Here is a 21,811-nt window from a genome sequence, read left to right as displayed (position 1 = left end):
GGATCAGTCAATTAATATAAATAAGTGAAGCTACAAGGTGTAATATAACAAAAATTAGAAGAAGATACTACAAATTGGGAGGAGCTTGACCTATCTAAAGGTATACTCATTCAAATCATGGTGGATTTGAAGAGGCTAACCGGGGCCAAAGATGGGACAATATTGATATATAGATGAGAACTACAATAAATTGAGATGTATCAGATTGTATTAGAAATACATTAGTTCATAGTGATACTCATAAAGTATAAAGCATTTATCCTGCCTTTCTGGTACAAACTGCACCACTGGCTAATGAAATAGATGAAGGGAAATAGCTCTTTGTCAGCAGCATTCCAGGAATTAATGAAAAAGAAATTATAGTGTTAAAATATCATTGTTTTACAACTTCTTGTGAGGCACTGATAACCCATGGCTGCTGCAGAACACAGAGACAGCTTGTCCTGTGTGACTCCTGTTTTCATTAAAAGGAATTTCTTCAAGTCACAACTGCATCTGATCAACATTACATAACATAGTAAGTACTCAATTAGTAAAATCCAGTATGTTCAATTACAGAAAATGCTACATGACAAATGACCTACCTTTTCTGAGAAATACATTTCAAGGAAACATAAAACAAGATGGTGAGAGAATTTATTAAAAAACAAAACACAACTTACAAGACCAATTTCAATGTCTCAACTTTATTTGGATTGATTCACACAACAAAAAATTAATTAACATTAATGAAACAATTACAATCAGAACACTGTCAGGATTTTTTATATTTAGGAATGTGTATGTGTGTATCATTATGGTATTGTTTTTAAGAATCATCTTTTAGAAATAACGTTTATTGATAAAATATTATGCCTGGAATTTGTTTCAAAATAGTAAGAAAGGGAAAAGTAGCTAGTGATGGGTAAAACAAGATTGGCCATAAATAAACTCCTGAAGCTAGGTAAAGAACAAGTGTTTGTTATACTATTTTATTCACTTGTGTATAAATTAGTATGTTCCATAATAAAAAGTCAAGGAAAACAAAGAAAATATATCTTTGGATTATCTGTTGGCTGTCTGGTTACAGAACCTTAGTTGAAAGGGTTAACAGCTGATTTGTGACCTTTCCTTTAGCCCCACCTTAGCCTCAGGAACATCTGAAGATTTGATATTTGGCAAATTTATCCTTGCCTTTTTTTTTTTTTTTTTTTTTTTTTTTTTGGAGACAGGGTCTTGCTCTGTTGCCCAGGCTAGAGTGCAGATCATAGCTCATTGCAGTGTTCACCTCCCAGGCTCAAAGTGATACTTCTGTCTCAGCCTCCTGAGTAACTAGGAACACAGGTGTATGCCACCATGCCTTGCTAATTTTTATAATTTTTATTTTTATTTTTGTAGAGACAAGTTCTCCCTATGTTGCCTAGGCTAGTCTCGAACTCCTGGGCTCAAGGGATCCTCCTGCCTCAACCTCCGTAAGTGTTGGGATTACAGGTGTGGGCTACCATGCCTAGCCTTTTTATTTATGAAGATGGGGTCTTGCTATGTTGCACAGGCTGGCCTCAAACTCCTGGGCTCAAGTAATCCTCTTTATCTCAGCCTCCTGAGTAGCTAGGACTACAGGCACATGTGCTGCTGTGCCGGAATCATCCTAGAAATTTGTAACTGATAATTTATAGGAATATATTAAACCCAAGATACATGAAAATCTGGCTGAAGTTACTTGTATTTGACCAAGCACTTCTGGTTCACTGTGCAGATTGCTTTTCTAGTACTGATGAGATGTTGCTGCACTTGAGAATGGGAACAAGGTATAAAAGCTGAAGAGACCGTAGATGTAATGGCTTCACTGAACTAAGATAATCCTTCCTTACCCAGTTGTGTTTCTAAGGAACATGTACATTATCAAGTGTGAGATGTTTGGGATATATGCAAGCTGTGCCTGGAAATCATGAGAGCGCCTCTATGCTGTTGATGTACCAGCCATGCCGTTTCCTGCCCTATATCCTTTCTTAAGGGTAAGTAACCTTAGTGCCTGGTGAAGCTAATTTTGTCTCATGAGCCCAACTGTTAACCTGAATCCAATACCAATGCTGCTGGTGAGACAGAGTGGGTATGAAAAAACATATAACCTGAAAAATCTACTTATATATGCTAAACTAAAAAACCTGAGGGATATGCAGGGGGAAAAAACCAAGTTTTCAGGAAATCTAACAAAGAAAATAAATTCATAATGAAATAAAAACATAAAATTGTGCAAGAAAATAAAAATACTACACTTAAACATAAAATATACTTGTTAAAATATGGTAACTCTTTACCCCACAATTAACAAAGCTTTAATCATCAGTTCTGATTTCTATTTATTTTGCACTGAGATTCTTTCCTATGAGAAATACATCACAGTTGATTTACTTTAAAAGCAAGCCAGGTGTGGTGGCGGGCGTCTGTAGTCCCAGCTACTCGGAGAGGCTGAGGCAGGAGAATGGCGTGAACCCGGGAGGCAGAGCTTGCAGTGAGCTGAGATTGCGCCACTGCACTCCAGCCTAGGCGACAGAGCGAGACTCCGTCTCAAAAAAAAAAAAAAAAAAAAAAGCAAGCCCACTGGCTAGGGGCATGGCTTCTCATGCCTGTAAGCCCAGCACTTTGGGAGGCTGAGTGGGGAGAATCACTTGAGCCTGGGAGGTCGAGGCTGCAGTGAGCCATGATCGCACCACTGCATTCTAGCCTGGGGAACAGAGTGAGAACCTGTCTCCAAAACAACAACAACAAAAAACCATACCACACAACAGCAAGCCCACTTACCAAGTGTATTAAATACATTTCATAAACAATTATTTAATTTACATATCACTTTTGAAGAAAACATTCTAGTGAAGCAAGGTAACATGATGAAATGAAAAGTCCGAGTGCAGTGGCTCATGCCTGTAATCCCACCACTTTGGGAGGCCAAGGCTAGTGGATCGGTTGAGGTCAGGAGTTCGAGACCAGCCTGGCCAACATGGCAAAACTGTCTCTACTAAAAATACAAAAATTAGCCAGGTGTGGTGGTGCACACGCGTAATCCCAGCTACTAGGGAGGCTGAGGTACGAGAATTGCTTGAACCCCAAAGGTGGAGACTGCAGTAAGCCAAGATTGCACCACTGCAATCCAGCCTGGGAGACAAAGCGAGACTCCTTCTCAAAGTAAATAAATGAAATGGAAGGCCAGAAAGAGATTTATAACTGTTTTTATAGGAATATAATCTGCCCGAGAATCAGAAAACATTAACTATAAGAGGAAAATAGGCCAGGCATGGTGGTGGCTCACACCTGTCATCCTAGCACTTTGGGATACCAAAGCAGGCAGATCACCTGAAGCCAGGAGTTCGAGACCAGCCTGGCCAACATGGTGAAACCCTGCCTCTACTAGAGATACAAAAATTAACCAGGTATGGTGATGGGCACCTGTACTTCCAGCTACTCGGAAGGCTGAGGCAAGAGAATCACTTGAACTGGGAGGCAGAGGTTGCAGTGAGCTGAGATTGCACCACTGCACTCCAGCCTGGGCAACAGAGTGAGACTCTGTTGCGATTTAACAAATAAAAAAGCTCTAAGATTAAAAAGTTCAGTGGAGAGTGGTGGCTCATATAATCCCAGCGCTTTGGAAGGCCAAAGCAGGCAGAACACCTGAAGTCAGGAGTTCGAGACCAGCCTGGCCCACATGGTGAACCCCTATCTCTACTAAAAATACAAAAATTAGCTGAGTGTGGTAAACGGTACCTGTAATCCCAGCTACTTGGGAGGCTGAGGCAGAGAATCTCTTGAACCAGGAGGCGGAGGTTGCAGTGAACTGAGATTGCGTCACTGCACTCCAGCCTGGGAAACAGACTGAGACTCCGTTTCAAAAAAATAAAAAATATAAAGTTCCTCTCTTTTGATATTTGGCAAATTTACATTCCTTTTTGTTTAAGTCCGCTCAGAAAAAAAAATGAGAGAAAATAATTGAGAAAGAGATGGCATTAAAGGACAGAAGGGTAAAAAGGCAAAAAATTGGGAGATTTCACAATATCAATATTGATTCTGTAAGACTGTGGCTTGAGTTTCAGAATGTGTGTTAACCTAAATTTTAAAATATGATTAAGGCATATTGAGGATATGATTGAAACTGTATCCTTCTCAAAGTCACAAGTAATATTTAACTGAACAGTATACCGACATACATAGTCAATGTAATGTCAGAACATGGAGATGAAGAGCCATGGTCCCTGGTACTGATCCGCAGCCTGTTAGGAACCAGGTCACACAGCAGAAGGTGAGTGGCAGGCAAGCAAGCCCTACCACTGGAGCTCCACCTCCTGTCAGATCAGTGAAGGCATTAGATTTTCAGAAGAGCACAAACCCTATTGTGAAGTGTGCATATGAGGGATCTAGGCTGAGCACTCCTTATTAAACGCTTATGCCTGATGATCTGAGGTGGAACAGTTTCATCCTGAAACCATCCCCTAAACCCTGATGAAATAAAGACATTTTCAGAAAACTAGAATAATTTGTCACCAGTAGACCTAACCTTAAAAAAAAAACTGGTTACAGGAAGTTCTCCAAAGAGAAAGGAAATAGCAGGAGGAGGCTTGAACTTCAGAAAGGAAGAACAAAAGAATGGTAAATAATAGGGGGAAAAGGAAGCAACAATCGGTTCATACAAAAAGAAACATAAATAGCTCTTAAGGAGACATTAACATCACACTCCTCAGAGAAATGCTAATTGAAACTAGCATTTGTTAAAAAAAAATCCATTAGGCTGGCAAAGGTGAAAGAGTTTACAATAATATGTAGTTTTATACAGGGTGTAGGGCAACTTATCCTCTTATATCCTGGTAGCAGTGTCTACCAATTACAAATGCACGACCTCTGTAAACTGGCAATTCCATTTCTAGGACATTCATTCTACATGATCAACATTCACACACACGGAATAATGTACAAAATGTGTGAATGGAAACTCATGGATAGAGATTTTCACAGATTATCCTTTTATACTTTCTAAATTTCGAACCAAATAAATGTATTAAGTTTTTAGGGTACAAAGTTTTAGTTAAGACAGGAAGAATAAGTTTGTTGAGATCTATTTTCTTTTTTTTCTTTTTTTTGAGACAGAGTCTTGCTCTGTCACCCAGGCTGGAGTGCAGTGGCGCAATCTCGGCTCACTGCAAGCTCCGCCTCCCGGGTTCACACCATTCTCCTGCCTCAGCCTCTCCGAGTAGCTGGGACTACAGGCGCCCGCCACCACGCCCGGCTAATTTTTTTGTATTTTTAGTAGAGACTGGGTTTCACTGTGGTCTCGATCTCCTGACCTCGTGATCCGCCCGCCTCAGCCTCCCAAAGTGCTGGGATTACAAGCGTGAGCCACTGCGCCCGGCCTGTTGAGATCTATTTTCATAGCATGGTGAGAACAGTTAATAGTAACGTATTGTACATTTCAAAATTCCTGAGATAGTAAATTTCAAATTTCTGACCACAAAAATAGTATTTGAGGTGACAGCTATGTTAAATAGCTTGATTTAATCATTCTGCATTGTATGCATGTATCATAACGTCACGCTGTATACCATAAATATATACAATAATTTCTCAATTATAATATTTTCAAATTAAAATTTTAAATTCCAAATACGGCAACAGTTGTTTTCAGCTGACTCTTCAAAAAACCTACTTCTGGCTGGGCATGGTGGCTCATACCTGTAATTCTAGCACTCTGGGAGGCTGAGGCAGGCAGATCATGAGGTCAGAAGACCGAGACCATCCTGGCTAACACGGTGAAACCCCATCTCTACTAAAAATACAAAAAGAAATTAGCTGGGCGTGGTGGCAGGCGCCTGTAGTCCTAGCTACTAGGGAGGCTGAGGCAGGAGAATCGCGTGAACCAGGGAGGTGGAGCTTGCAGTGAGCCGAGAACGCACCACTGCACTCCAGCCTGGGCGACAGCACGAGACTCCATCTCAAAAACAAACAAACAAACAAACAAACAAAACCTTACTTCCTAACTACTTACACAAAATTGATTTCAGCGTTTCTTTTACAAGCATCTAAATATCCTTCAGGTAAAATGAAATAGTACTAAAAGCAAAAGCCACAATGCAAGTTAAGAATCATAACGGATGAAAAGGAATTACAAAGAGTAATAACACTTTCAACTTGGGCCATTTCTGGTTAATTAGTTTAGATTATGCAGTTTGCTTATTATTATGTAGAATGATTTCCCAAACTTTTTCACTGACCTTTACTTGGGGGTATGGTGTGATGTAACCTTATCAATTAGTCATTTAACTTACTAGTATAATATTAAGGTTAAAAACCAAATTCCATAGCTCATACCTGTAATCCCAGCACTTTGGGAGGTCGAGTTAGAAGGATTGCTTGAACCAGAAATTTGAGACCCGCCTGGGCAACATAGTGAGACCTTGTGTCCACCAAAAATACAAAAATTAGCCAGGTGTGGCAATGCACACCTGTAGTCCCAGCTATTTGGAAGGCTGAGGTGCGAGGATTGCCTGAACCCAGGAGTTCAAGGTTGCAGTGAACTATGACTGTACCACTGCACTCCAGCCTGGCAACAGAGCAAGCTACTGTCTCAAAAAAACAAAACAAAACCAGAAATAACTCCAGAATATTTTATTCATAAAAACCTAAGGTAAGAAAATGCTGCTTTGTTTTTTATTTGAGACCCACAGATTTTACACCAATAAATTTCACTTGAAATGTTGAAAATGAAGGAAATTCTGAAATCACCATCAAAATAAGATTTGAAATAAAGAACAGAAGTACTCCTAAAATGGTCTTTAGACAATTTCATTTCACATTATGGGTCGCATCTCCTAAACTGTTTCTAAGTTTAACATCTCCTTTCTAATAAAAGTGCCAAAATTACTTTCAGAATAAGGACACTGAAATGGGACCCTGTCACCATAGAAATGAATCTCTAGTGTTCCTGTTCACTTGTCTCCTGAGTACAAGATTCACCAGCTGCTTCCTCTATTGTGCTGTTTGTTCTGTATTGCCAGGCAATCTGCCTCCTGCCATTTCTTCTCATACAACTACTTACCGCCATGTTGTCACAACTCTGTTCTTGTGTTTCTGTGTACTACGTAACATAGCAATCCTCTCATCTCTTAGTTTCATTATTGGTACGCTAAGCTTGTGGGAGTTATGTATATCCTACTTCTCAAGGTCATTGCCAAAATCTGATTTTTCACACAAAAAACTTGCAACCTCCGGCATAAATGGGTTAACAACTGCAGTGAACTCTGAAGAGAAGAGCATGATCTGAGGTCACGTCAGCTCCTGAAAAACTAGGAAATATCTTAATCAAGGTACTGGTCTGTGTTCTATCCTCCACTCTGACTTTTGACAGCCCTTTGCTGAGCCTCTACAGGGGATGCAGCTTTTATTAGCTTCCAGTGTTCCATCTCTGCATCTGCTGGAAAGTTTTTCTCCTTGATTTTTTTTTTTTTTTTTTTGAGACAGAGTCTCGCTCTGTCACCCAGGCTGGAGTGCAGTGGTGCGATCTCGGCTCACTGCGCGCTCCGCCTCCCGGGTTCACGCCATTCTCCTGCCTCAGCCTCTCCGAGTAGCTGGGACTACAGGCGCCCGCCACCACGCCCGGCTAATTTTTTGTATTTTTAGTAGAGACGGGGTTTCACCGTGTTAACCAGGATGGTCTCGATCTCCTGACCTTGTGATCCGCCCACCTCGGCTTCCCAAAGTGCTGGGATTACAAGCGTGAGCCACCGTGCCCGGCCTCTCCTTCACTTTGAATTTTCTCTGGCACACTCAAATAGTCACAAAAAGAAGGATCTCCAATCTCAAAATTGCAAAGAGAGAAAGGCCCAGGAAGATTGATTGCCCAGACTCACCAAGACCATATACAGATGGACCAAGACAGTCAGATTTCTTCAGAAGTCTTTTGTTTTCTTTCAGGAAGTTAAAAAACACAGGTGTAAATCTCTCATACAAGGTTTTAAATATAATGATGATAAATACCACAGTGTTACAATGCTTTTTGACTGTTCCCAATTAATTATTTTAAGGAGGCCATCAAACTTACTAAGTGGATGTAAGATACAGCTCTGCTTATATGTAAGATGCATGACAAAATCTACTCTGACCAATGTTCTGAATGGTAACTGAAGGATTATGGAATAACAGGGGCCCAAGTGTGTGTTTTTAAACTAAAGATCTTTTCCTCTTTTCACAGTGTGATCCAGAACAGAGTAGCCATTGGATGTCTGGCTCAAAACACATCTGACCTTTTAGAAACTCCTGGGCAGATACATCTTAATAAAGGGCCAAATCTCAGATTGCTGAAACTGATAAGGGCAAGGTGTGCTAGGTTAGCATGAGTTTGAGGGACATACAGTTGGATGTTACATCAATTTTTAGCACAACTTCCTGGCCCCAATGGCATGGGCAAAACCATCATTTATTTCTTCAGATGACAATACATTATAAAGATGTAAGTAATATATAAAGAGCTACATTCATTTACTTCCTCCTTTAGGCAAATATTCAAGTACTGCCCTTTTAGTACCAAAAGAATCTTTACAACAAATTTATTAGAGAGTCTATGATTACTGTTTATGGTTTAAAATGCAAACTTTTTTTTTTTTGTATTTTTAGTAGAGACAGGGTTTCACCATGTTGGCCAGGCTGGTCTCGACCTCCTGACCTCAAGTGATCCGTCCACCTCGGCCTCCCAAGGTGTTGGGATTACAGGCGTGAGCCAGCACCTGGCCAAAAACTCTTTTATTACCTCAATCTCTTTCTGAATATATAAACCACACAGCATCCTTAACTTTATTTACTTATATATTTTTTAGAGACGGGGCCTTGTTCTGTCACCCAGGCTACAGCCTCGAACTCCTGGGCTCAAGTGATCCTCCTGCCTCAGCCTCCCAAGTAGCAGGGACTACAGACGGTTAATTTAAAAAAAAAAAAAAAATTTTTTTTTTTTGGTAGAGAAGAGTCCCACAATGTTGCCCAGGTCTGAAACTCCTGGGCTCAAGCGATCCTCCTGCTTCAGTCTCACGAAGTGCTGGGATTACAGGTGTCAGCCACCGTACCTGGCCACTTAACTTTTATAAGGAGGCAACAGATCCTAACACAAGCGTCCTTAAAGACTAAAATATGTAAAAAAAAAAAAAAAAAAAAAATTAGTTGTCAAGTAGAGAATAAATGATGAAGATTTTCTAGATGACTTGGGAAGAATAATGCCTTAAGCTAAAATATTCCTACTGTACTAAAAACACTCTAAAGTTTAAACATCAGTAGGTTCAGGGTTTAGAGTAACAAACATCATTACACATTTTTTTTTTTTTTAGTATTTTTTAATGTAAATAATTGCATTTGTAGAATCTTACTCAAAGATTCTCAACATCTTGTTTTTTACTGAATCTTCAAGAAAAAAGGCATATATTACACTTGTTGTTTGTAAGTAAGGATAGCCAGTCTCATGTACATCTAGAAATCCCAGGAGCTGAAGCATACACTTGCAATAATTTATTGCAATAATTTACCTGCAAATATTTATTTGACATCACATGGAAGAAAATAAAATTAGCAGACTCAAAATGGAATGCAGACAAAAAAAATTTTTTTAAATAATCATTTTGCCTTCTCTATGTCCATCTCGGGTGTTTTAAAATTAAAACAAAACAAAATGTACCTATTTATAAATATTATAGAGGAAATCAGTATACCTAAAAGACGAGATGAGAATGATCTACTTAGGGCAATTCTTAATAAATTTTAAGGACATTTAAACTTTACTGAGTCAGTAACATATAACAGAAAAAGCTCTAATTCTTGAACTTGGGTTTGAGGTCTCTTTTCCTGACACAGTAAAGAACTTAATCTTCTTGACTATCTTTGTCTGTAAAATAGGGATATATAATACTATAGAGTTACTGTGAGAATCAGAAAGCATTATAGATGACTCTCACATGTGCTAACTCTAAGAAACTAGATTACTGATATTATTATTCCCTAGATTAGTAAGAACAGAGTGAGTTTAAGGTTTTACTGCTTTCTATACAGGTTTGAAGGTAATCTCACTCCATTACTTTTAGAATGTCAAGCCCATTATCTGTAATAAAATAGTATCAGCCATATATTTCAAATATAAAGACTTAAAATACTTAAAGTTCTTACCATTTCAGACAATATATCAAATTAGTCATGTTAGCATCAAATGTTCTGGTCTAAATAAGTTTCTCAAACATGTAGGATGCTTCTGAATCTAAGTAGTGCTTAAATAAAAAATAGCTTATTCCCTTAAAGTTTCCTAATCTATCTTCCTCTCTTGAATTGCCATCTAGCCCCGGAGTCTCTTCCTCTAGAGTATTTATTTACTAGGTTATTTAGACAGCCACAGTTAAAAAAACAAACAAAAAACAACAACAAAAAAAACTCAGTGGAAGCAAAAGGGCAGATTATTGCAAATTAATAATCAGAAAAAGTTAAATGACTTCATGGTAAATGAACAAAATGAGAAGTAGGATAAAACAGTTAAAAAAACAAAATTGCCAAGAACACACAATGGGGAAAGGACAGTCTCTTCAATAAACGGTGCTGGAAAAACTAGATATCCACATGTAAAAAAATAAAATCAGACCCTTATAATGCATATAAAAATCAACTAAAAATGGTTTAATGACTTAAACATAAGACTTGCAACTGTAAAACCACTAAAAGAAAACACACGGAAAAAGCTCCATGACATTGGTTTGGGCAATGATTTTTCTGGATATGACCCCAAAACCACAGGCAACAAAAACCAAAAATAGACAAAAGGGATTACATCAAACTAAGAGGGTTCGGCACAGCCAAAGAAACAATCAACAGAGTGAAGATACAACCTCTGGAATGGGAGAAAATATCTGCAAACCATACATCTGACAATGGGTTAATATCCAAAATATATAAGGAATGCAAACAACTCATCAGCAAGAAAACAACCTGATTTAAAAATGGGAAAAGAGCCTAAAGAGATATTTCTCAAACGAAGACATACAAATGGCCAATAGGCATATGGCAAAAATGCTCAGTGTCACTAAACATCAAAGGAATGCAAATTAAAACTACATTGAGATAGCACTTCACACCTGTTACAATGACTATTATAAAAAAACAAAGAACAAAAACAAGGGAGAGGATGTGAAGAAAAGGACACTCTTGTAAACTGTTGGTGGGAATGTAAATCAGTACAGCCATTATCAGAAAACCGAATGAAGGCTCCTCAAAAAATCAAAAATAGAGGGCATTACATAATGGTAAAGGGATCAATTCAACAAGAAGAGCTAACTATCCTAAACATATATGCACCAATACAGGAGCACCCAGATTCATAAAGCAAGTTCTTAGAGACCTACAAAGAGACATAGACTCCCACACAATAATAGTGGGAGACTTTAACACCCCACTGTCAATATTAGATCAACGAGACAGAAAATTAACAAGGATATTCAGGACTTGAACTCAGCTCTGGACCAAGTAGACCTAATAAGACATGTACAGAACTCTCCACCCCAAATCAACAGAATATACATTCTTCTCAGTACCACATCACACTTATTCAAAAATTGACCACATTATTGGAAGTAAAACATTTCTCAGCAAATGCAAAAGAATGGAAATCATAACAAACAGTCTCTCAGGCCACAGTGCAATCAAATTAGAACTCAGGATTAAGAAACTCATTCAAAACCACACAACTACATGGAAACTAAACAACCTGCTCCTGAATGACTACCGGATAAATAATGAAATTAAGGTAGAAATAAAGAAGTTATTTGAAACCAATGAGAATGAAGACACAACGTACCAGAATCTCTGGGACACATTTAAAGCAGTGTGTAGAGGGAAATTTATAGCACTAAGTGCCCACAGGAGAAAGCAGGAAAGATCTAAAATGGACACCCTAACATCACAATTAAAAGAACTAGAGAAGCAAGAGCAAACAAATTTCAAAAGCTAGCAGAAGACGAGAAATACCTAAGATCAGAGCAGAACCGAAGGAAATAAGAGAAACAAAAAACCCTTCAAAAAAAAAAAAAAAAAATCAATGAATCCAGGAGCTGGTTTTTTGAAAAGATTAACAAAATAGATTCTGGCTAGATGTCTGCTAGCCAGACAAAGAAGAAAAGAGAGAAGAATCAAATAGACACAATAAAAAATGATAAAGGGGAGATCACCACTGATCCCACAGAAATACAAACTACCATCAGAGAATACTATAAACACCTCTACACAAATACACTAGAAAATCTAGAAGAAAGAGATAAATTCCTAGACACACACACCCTTCCAAGACTAAACCAGGAAGAAGTCGAATCCCTGAATAGACCAATAAAGAATGCTAAAATTGAGGCAGTAATTAATAGACTACCAACCAAAAAAAGCCCAGGACCAGATGGATTCACAGCCGAATTCTACCAGAGGTACAAAGAGGAGCTGGTACCATTCCTTCTGAAACTATTCCAAACAATAGAAAAAGGGGGACTCCTCCCTCACTCATTTTATGAGACCAGCATCATCCTGATACCAAAGCCTGGCAGAGACACAACAAAAAAAGAAAATTTCAGGCCAATATCCCTGATGAACATTGATGGGAAAATCCTCAATAAAATACTGGCAAACCGAAGCCAGAGCACATCAGAAAGCTTATCCACCACGATTAAGTCGGCTTCACCTCTGGGATGCAAGAATAGTTCAACATACATAAATCAATAAACGTAATCCATCACATAAACAGAACCAGTGACAAAAACCACATGATTATCTCAACAGATGTGTAAAAGGCCTTCGATAAAATTCAACAGCCCTTCATGCTAAAAACTCTCAATAAACTAGGTATTGAGGGAACATATCTCAAAATAATAAGAGCTATTTATGACAAACTCACAGCTAATACATACCGAATGGACAAAAGCTGGAAGCATTCCCTTTGAAAACGGCACAAGACAAGGATGCCCTCTCTCACCTCTTCTATTCAACGTAGTATTGAAAGTTCTGGCCAGGGCAATCAGGCAAGAGAAAGAAATAAAGGGTATTCACATAGGAAGACAGGAAGCCAAACAGTCTCTGTTTGCAGATGACATGATTGTATCTTTGGAAAACCCCATCGTCTCAGCCCAAAATCTCCTTAAGCTGATAAGCAAATTCAGCAAAGTCTCAGGATACAAAATCAATGTGCAAAAATCACAAGCATTCCTATACACCAATAACAGACAAACAGAGAGCCAAATCATGAGTGAACTCCCATTCACAATTGCTACAAAGAGAATAAAATACCTAGGAACACAACTTACATGGGATGTGAAGGACCTCTTCAAGGAGAACACAAACCACTGCTCAAGGAAAGAAGAGAGGACACAAATGGAAAAACATTCCATGCTCATGTATAGGGAGAATCAATATCGTGAAAATGGCCATACTGCCCAAAGTAATTTATAGATTCAATGCTATCTCCATCAAGCTACAATTGACTTTCTTCACAGAATCAGAAAAAAACTGCTTTAAATTTCATATGTAACCAAAAAAGAGCCTGTATAGCCAAGACAATCCTAAGGAAAAAGAACAAAGCTGGAAGCATCACGCTACCTGACTTCAAACTATACTGCAAGGCTACAGTAACCAAAACAGCATGGTACTGGTACCAAAATGGATATATAGACCAATGGAACAGAACAGAGGCCTCAGAAATAAGGCCACACATCTACAACCATCTGATCTTTGACAAACCTGACAAAAACAAGAAATAGGGAAAGGATTCCTATTTAGTAAATGGTGTTGGGAAAACTGGCTAGCCATATGCAGAAAACTGAAACTGGACCCCTTCCTTACACCTTATACAAAAATTAACTCAAGAGATAGATTAAAGACTTAAACATAAGACCTAAAACCATAAAAACCCTAGAAGAAAACCTAGGCAATACCATTCAGGACATAGGCATGGGCAAAGACTTCATGACTAAAACACCAAAAACAATGGCAACAAAAGCCAAAATTGACAAATGGGATTTAATTAAACTAAAGAGCTTCTGCACTTTAAAGATAGCAGTTTAAAGATAGCAAAAGAAACTATCATCAGAGTGAACAGGCAACCTACAGAATGGGAGAACATTTTTGGTATCTATCCATCTGACAAAGGGCTAATATCCAGAATCTACAAAGAACTTAAACAAATTTACAAGAAAAAAACAAACCACCCCATCAAAAAGTGGGCAAAGGATATGAACAGACACTTCTCAAAAGAAGACATTTATGTGGCCAACAAACACGAAAAGAAAAAAGCTCAACATCACTGGTCATTAGAGAAAAGCAAATCAAAACCAAAATGAGATACCATCTCACGCCAGTTAGAATGGCGATCATTAAAAAGTCAGGAAACAACAGATGCTGGAGAGGATGTGGAGAAACAGGAACACTGTTACACTGTTGGTGGGAGTGTAAATTAGCTCAACCATTGTGGAAGACAGTGTGGCGATTCCTCAAGGATCTAGAACCAGAAATACCATTTGGCACAGCAATCCCATTACTGGATATATATCCAAAAGATTATAAATCATTCTATAAAGACACATACTCACATATGTTTACTGCAGCACTATTCAAAATAGCAAAGACTTGGAACCAACCCATATGCCCATCAATGATAGACAGGATAAAGAAAATGTGGCACATATACACCATGGAATACTATGCAGCCATAAAAAAGGATGAGTTCATATCCTTTTCAGGGACATGGATTAAGCTGGAAATCATCATTCTCAGCAAACTAACACAGGAACAGAAAACCAAACACTGCATGTTCTCACTCAAAAGTGGAAGTTGAACAATGAGAACACATGTACACATGGAGAGGAACATCACACACCAGGGTCTATCTGTGGGTGGGGGGTCTAGAGGAGGAATAGCATTAGCAGAAATACCTAATGTAGGTGACGGGCTGATAGGTTCAGCAAATCACCATGGCATGTGTATACCTACGTAATAAACCGGCATGTTCTGCACATGTATCCCAGAACTTAAAGTATAATAACAAAAATAAAATTAAAAATAGAGCTTCCATATGATCCAGAAATCCCACTACTGGGTATATATCCAAAGGAAATGAGATCAGTGTGTTGAAGAGATATCTGCACTCTCATGTTCAATGCTGCATTATTCACAATAGCTAAGATACTGAATTGACCTGTTTCCACCAATAGATGAACAGATTTTTTTAAAATGTGGTTTATATACACAATGGAATACTATTCAGCCTGTCATCTGGAGCAACATGAATGAACCCAGAGGAAGTTATGTTATATGAAATAAGCCAGGCACAAAAGGACGAATACCATATGATCTCACTTACATGTGGAATCTAAAAACGTTGAAGTCACAGAAGTAGAAAGAAGAATGGTGGTTCCCATGGGATTAGAGAAGGAAATGTGTTGGACAAATGTTGGTAAAGGATATAAAATTTCAGTTAGCTCAGAGGAATGAGTTCAAGAATTCTACTGTATAACATGATGACTATAGCTAATAACAAAGTACTGTATTATTGAAAATCACTGGCCGGGTGCAGTGGCTCACACCAGTAATCACAGCACTTTGGGAGGCCGAGGCAGGCGGATCACAAGGTCAGGAGTTCGAGACCAGCCTGACCAATGTGGTGAAACCCCGTCTCCACTAAAAATACAAAAGTTAGCTAGGTGTGGTGGTGGGCGCTTGTAGTCCCAGCTACTTCGGAGGCTAAGGCAGGAGAATTGCTTGAACCCGGGAATCGGAGGTTGCAATGAGCCAAGATCATGCCACTGCACTCCAGCCTGGGTGACAGAGTGAGACTGTCTCAAAAAACAAAACAAAACAAAACAAAAAACCACTAAGATTTTAAGCGTTCTTCTCACCACAGAAAGGGGTAATTATGAGGCAATAAATGTTAATTAGCTCAATTTAGCCATTCCACAACATATACATACTTCAAAACATCATATTGTTCACAGTAAGAATACACAAGTTTTGTCAACTTAAAAAAGTAAAAAATAAAAGCACAGAAATACATTTTAAAACAAAAAGCTCATTTTTATATCAGCTTGAGTATGAATTTCATGTCAACTACTTAGAGTGTCTCTGCTTATTTTGTATGTGTAAGTATTCTCAGAAATATGTACTTCATTTTTACCTTTAGATTTGGGAATCAGCTCTCCACAACTGAGTATCCGTACCTCCGCAAACGGTTTGCTAGCTGCATCTGTTTTCTGGTTTTCAATCTCTCTTACAACTTCTTGACCAGAGATTACTTGTCCAAAAACAACATGATGCCTAAAGTGTCAAGCAAAAAATTATTAAATAAAAGCTTCTTATTTCAAGGTTAATTTAAAACAGGTTGTAAAATAAATAAAATAATCTTTACCCATCTAAATGAGGAGTTGGTTTCGTTGTTCTTTCGGAAGTCATCAGTTAGAATAATAAAAACAAAGTCAGAGAAAAACAAAGTTAGCATCTCTAAAAAGAAAAAGAAAATAACTGTATTGGAAACAAAGTTGAAAACAAAGACATCAACTGCTATCTTAATATGATCATATTTCCTCAATCTTAAGTAGAACAGAAGGCAAAATGCTTTCCACATAATGTATTTATCAAGCTTGTTCTAATTATAAAAGCAATACCTACTTACTGCTGAAAACTTTTATGTAACTAAAACAGACATTTCAGTGTTATTTCTATCCATTCATGTTTCTTGCACTTGAGTTCTTACTGAATAGTCATAATTGTGTAATATTCTACATGTAGACATATCAAAATTTATGAAACTATTCCACCAGTGTTTGAGTTTAACAATAATGCTTTTCAATCTTAACATTTTAAACAGTTAAGCACGGGCTATATTTTTATGGTCCTCAGACATATACTGTTGGACTTGAACAGAAATGGTTCATATAGTGTTTAAAAGTTTTTTTTGTTTTTATTTTTTTGGTTTAGAGACAGGGTCTCATGCTGTTGTCCAGGCTGCAGTGCATTGGCACAACCTTGGTTCACTGCATCCTCAACATTCTGGGCTCAAGCTATCCTCCTGCCTCAGCACCCCGAGTAGCTGGGACTACAGGGGCATGCCAGGCTAATTTTTGTATTTTTGTAGAGACAGGTCTCACTATGTTGCCCAGGCTGGTCTCAAACCTGGGTTCAAGCGATCCTCCCACTTTGACCTTTCAAAGTTCTGGGATTACAGGTATGAGTCACTGTGCCCCGCTGAGTGTTTACAAGTTTTTTAATTAGCTACAAGAGATCTGGATTAAGAGTTGGGAAAAAAAATTAAAATAAGCATTTTTTGGCAAATGAAGTTATTTTTTTAAAATCCCACCCCCACCATCAACCTTAAAGCTATGTAGGTAAAAAGGTTGCTACTTGAATATGTACTAAAAACACTGGTATGAAAATTAAAGATTAGCATTTTATAAGATTTGTTATTTTTAAAAAACCTTATCAAAAAGCTATTAGAAATTTGAAAAAAAAGAGCATAATTTATGCTAATCTTTGGTTAAAGCATGTACAATACCACTGAAAAAATTATAACATAGAGCTGAATTTTTAGGTTTACCTAATTATTAATGACCTGCTATTGTTTCCTCATTGTAACACTATGCTCACTTCAACTCACTAAAATCACCTAGAAACGTAAAAATCTAGGTGTAACTATGTGTATTCATATAACATGTTACAGTCACAATGTATATATATGATTTGCATTTAGATAGAGTTGATCCTCACTTCACTGATAACTTTATTTGCAAGTCTGCCTGCTCGCTAAAACTTATTTGTAATCCCCAAATTAAAAAATTACAGCTTGTGGTGCTTTCATGGTAATTTACAGATACACACAGAGTGGCAAATAAGTGTGCTGGGCAAGGATGTGGAAAAATAATAACTCCTGTACATTGCTAATGGGAATGTAGAATGGTGCAACCACTATGGAACACAGTATGGAAGTTCCTCAAAAAGCTAAACAGAGTATTAGCATATAACCCACCAATTCACTCCTAGGTATATATTCAAAAGAACTAAAAAAAGAAACTCAAATGCCAATGCTCACTGCAGCAGTATTCACAATAGCCAAAATGTGAAAACAAGTCAAATGTCCACTAACAGATGAATCAAAAAATGTGGTATATACATATAGTGGAATATTACACAGTCATAAAAAAATGGACTTCATGCCGGGTGCAGTGGCTCACGCCTGTAATCCCAGCACTCTGGGAGGCCGAGGCGGGCGGATCACGGGGTCAGGAGATCAAGACCATCCTGGCTAACACAGTGAAACCCTGTCTCTACTAAAAATACAGAAATTAGCCAGGCAGGGTGACAGGCGCCTGTAGTCCCAGCTACTCAGGAGGCTGAGGCAGGAGAATGGCGTGAACCCGGGAGGTGCAGCTTGCAGTGAGCCGAGATACTGCACTCCAGGATGGGCAACACAGCAAGACTCTGTCTCAAAAAAAAAAAAAAAAAAAATGGAGTTCTGATACATGCTACAATATAAATAAACCTTGGAAACATTTTTTAAGTGAAACAAGCCAGATACAAAAGGACAAAAATTGTGGGATTCCACTTAAATAAAATATCCGGAACAGGCAAATACATAGAGGTTACCAGGGATTGGCGGAAAGGGGAAATGGTAGAGAGTCTCTGCAACAATGAAACAATTCTGGAAATAGTGGTGATGGCTGTACAACACTGTGAATACACATGACTCACTAGGCCCAGTGGCTCACACCTATAATCCCAGCACTTTGGGAGGCTGAGGCGGTAGAATCACTTGAGCCTAGGAGCTTGAGGCTGCAGTGAGCTATGATTGTGCCACTGCACTCCAGCTTGGGCAACAGAGCAAGACTCTGTCTCAAATAAATAAATAAATAAATAAATAAATAGCTATAAACAAGACTGAATTGTACGCTTACAAATGGTTCAAATGGCAAATCTTCTATATGTTATAGTACAAAAAAAATTTTTAAGACTGAAGCTTTCTAAAAATTGAAGTTATTTCCTTTAAAAAACAGAACACAGAAGAAGGGTTACCCATGAAATAGGAAGATATAAGGAGTAACCAACATTTAGAGGGAAGATTCTGAGAATATATATATGAAGGACTATATGAACTTAACACAGGAGTTTTGGTTAGCACAGGAAAGATTTTATTTAGAAGAGGAAAATAAATTATAATACTCTGTTGAGAATGTGGTGAAATTAGCATTTACATACTACTGGTGCTACAGTAAACTATCCTTTCCTTTTGAAAATCAACATAACAATATACATGGAAAGGCTTAAAAATGTGTAAATAGTTCATTAAGTAAACTTAAATATTAAAACTGCATCAAATGACAGGCACAACAATGTTCACTGGAGCAGTTTGAAAAACAAAAGGCAAACCAAATGTCCCAAAATAAGATTAATAATGCATAGTACATTCAAACAAGAGATTAACATGTAGCCATTAAAAAGCTAATATTTAGTGATGTGCAGAGATTTATATTATAGCCAAAAGTTGACTATAGAACAACACTCTACAAACATTTTTAATGCACAGAAAGATGCTCTGGGGATGGGGATGGGATTTTTGTGTGTGCCTTATCTGTGCTTTTTTTTTTTTTTTTTTTTTTTACAATGAAGAGGTAATTATAAGTTGTTTTATTTATTTGTTTGTTTCTGAGATGGAGTCTTGCTCTGTAGCCCAGGCTGGAGTGTAGTAGCACGACCCTGGCTCACTGCAACCTCCAGCTTCCTGCCTCAGCCTCCCGAGTGGCTGGGATTACAGGCGCCCACAACCACACCCAGCTAATTTTTGTATTTTAGTAGAGACTGGGTTTCACCATGTTGGCCAGGCTGGTCTCGAACACCTGACCTCAAGTGATCCACCCACCTCGGCTTCCCAAAGTGCTGGGATTACAGGCGTGAGCCACTGCATCCAGCCATAAGTCGTTTTGTTTAAAAAGAAAATCAGAGATCCATACTATGTGCAAACGGTTGAATAAACTATGGTATACACAAACAATAGAGTACTATGCAGCTGCAAAAAAGAATAAGAATGATCTTTATAAACTGTTATGGAGTGTTTTAAGGATACACTGTTAAGTGAAGAGTGAAACAGTATACATGGTGTGCCATCTACGGTGTAGGAAAGGGAAAGTGGGAAAATGTATACATGTATTTGCTTATGTTTACAAATGGAAATACAGGAAGATAAACTGGAAATCAGGCTGGTTATTAACACGGATAGATGGAACTGGGGTGAAAAAAACAAGGAAATGGGAATGGAGTGGAAGGGCTGGGTGAGAGAGACACTTCACAGTATTCTTTTTGTTTTGACTTTGGAAATGTTACTATTTCATAAACTTAAAAAATGCAAAAAAAAATATCAAAACTAGGTAGGAAGGAGAACAAAATGAAATATAACCAGAAAGGAATAAACCTAACACATTTTGAGTGAATCACAAAGCCAAACCAAAAAAGAACTAATTTAAGTCACTTTTAAACTTGGTGTTTAACTACCTACACTCAGTCTAAAAACAAAAATAAGGATAAAGAAATAGTGAACTCTAGTTAGTTGGTCCCTCTTTACAGCAGTATGGGATAGCAACTGTTCATTCTAGGAATCAATAAAGAACAGAAATGTTGAAGATAATCAGGTGCCAGATTTCTCACTGTTAAAGAGTTAACAAATATGGAATAGGGAAATGACAGAATAATCCACATGGTGCTGACAGATTAAATTCCTCACAGACCAAGAGATTTCAAGGCTACTGAAGAGAACAAACCTATACCCATAAGACAGGATTAAAAAAATAGGGATTACTGACAACAGGCCTGGTCACAATTTTTTTTGTAGTCGGAATTGGAAATCCTTAGCATTTGGAGGTTACAAATAAATTTTAGCAAGAAGGTGAATTCACAAATACAGAATCTATGAATAGTGAGAACTGACTGCATTTTATTCTTTGTAATTAAGTAATTTACGGAGAAATACTCTGTGTAAACATCTAGTTTCTCACTGAAATCACCCCTCTAAATTTAGCATCAATAGAAGATTCTTGCCTGAGTCAGTCATTACTGTGATGATTACAAAATGGTGACTTTTCTAACTCCACCATTCCTTTTAAATTTATTAGTTGACATTCTAATAAGGGAACAGCTTCCCTTCTCTCTCATTATTTAATCATTTATTTATATCAGTGTAGACTCCTGGTTCCTATTTGACCATAAACTGATATTACTGTTATTTATTTTGATGCTCAAATTATCCTAATTTGGCTAGTGGGAAACCTTTAACCTGGCTCCTGTGTTCTCTTGACAAGTCTCCATTATTTCAAAACACTAGCAGAACAATTTAACTTCCCCTCTATAACAATTTTCCCTCTTCAACAATTTTGGCCAGGTGCCATAGCTCACGTGTGTAAATCCCAGCCTGGAGTCCAGCCTGGGCAACGCAGGCAGACCCCGTCTCTACAAAAAAATTAAAAAATTAGCCAGGTGTGGTGGCACACACCTGTAGTCCCACCTACTCGAAAGGCTGAGGTGGGGAGGATTGCTTGAGCCAATGAGGTCAAGGCTGTGGTGAGCCATGATTGCACCACTGCACTCGCCTGGGTGACAGAGCAAGACCTTGTCTCAAAAACAACAACAAAAAAATCAATTATTTGTTCCCTTTCCTTCAACAATTCCCTCCCTCATAGATTCCTCTCCTATTTATTAGTAATCAATGGCAGGCACACAGAGAAATGACAGACCAAAAATGGGATTTTTTTTTTTTTTTTTGAGACAG

The 21,811-nt window shown here is 38.0% G+C and overlaps 1 protein-coding gene across 9 annotated transcripts in view; it reads right to left on the bottom strand.

Moving 5' to 3' along the window:
• PPIG (peptidylprolyl isomerase G) overlaps positions 1-21,811 on the bottom strand; it is a 53,045-nt gene that overhangs the window by 7,626 nt on the left and 23,608 nt on the right. For all 9 annotated transcript variants that reach the window (XM_063644694.1, XM_055289637.2, XM_063644695.1 and 6 more), the window contains 2 exons: positions 16,412-16,441; positions 16,181-16,320 (listed from right to left, as the gene is read on the bottom strand). In XM_063644694.1, the coding sequence (XP_063500764.1) occupies positions 16,181-16,320; positions 16,412-16,441 (170 nt within the window). The remainder of the gene's footprint in view (positions 1-16,180; positions 16,321-16,411; positions 16,442-21,811) is intronic.

Source organism: Symphalangus syndactylus, chromosome 8 (genome assembly GCF_028878055.3).
Source record: "Symphalangus syndactylus isolate Jambi chromosome 8, NHGRI_mSymSyn1-v2.1_pri, whole genome shotgun sequence".
Lineage (NCBI taxonomy): Eukaryota > Metazoa > Chordata > Mammalia > Primates > Hylobatidae > Symphalangus > Symphalangus syndactylus.
Note: the sequence above shows the minus strand (reverse complement) of the source record. Positions and strands in the feature narration are given on the sequence as shown.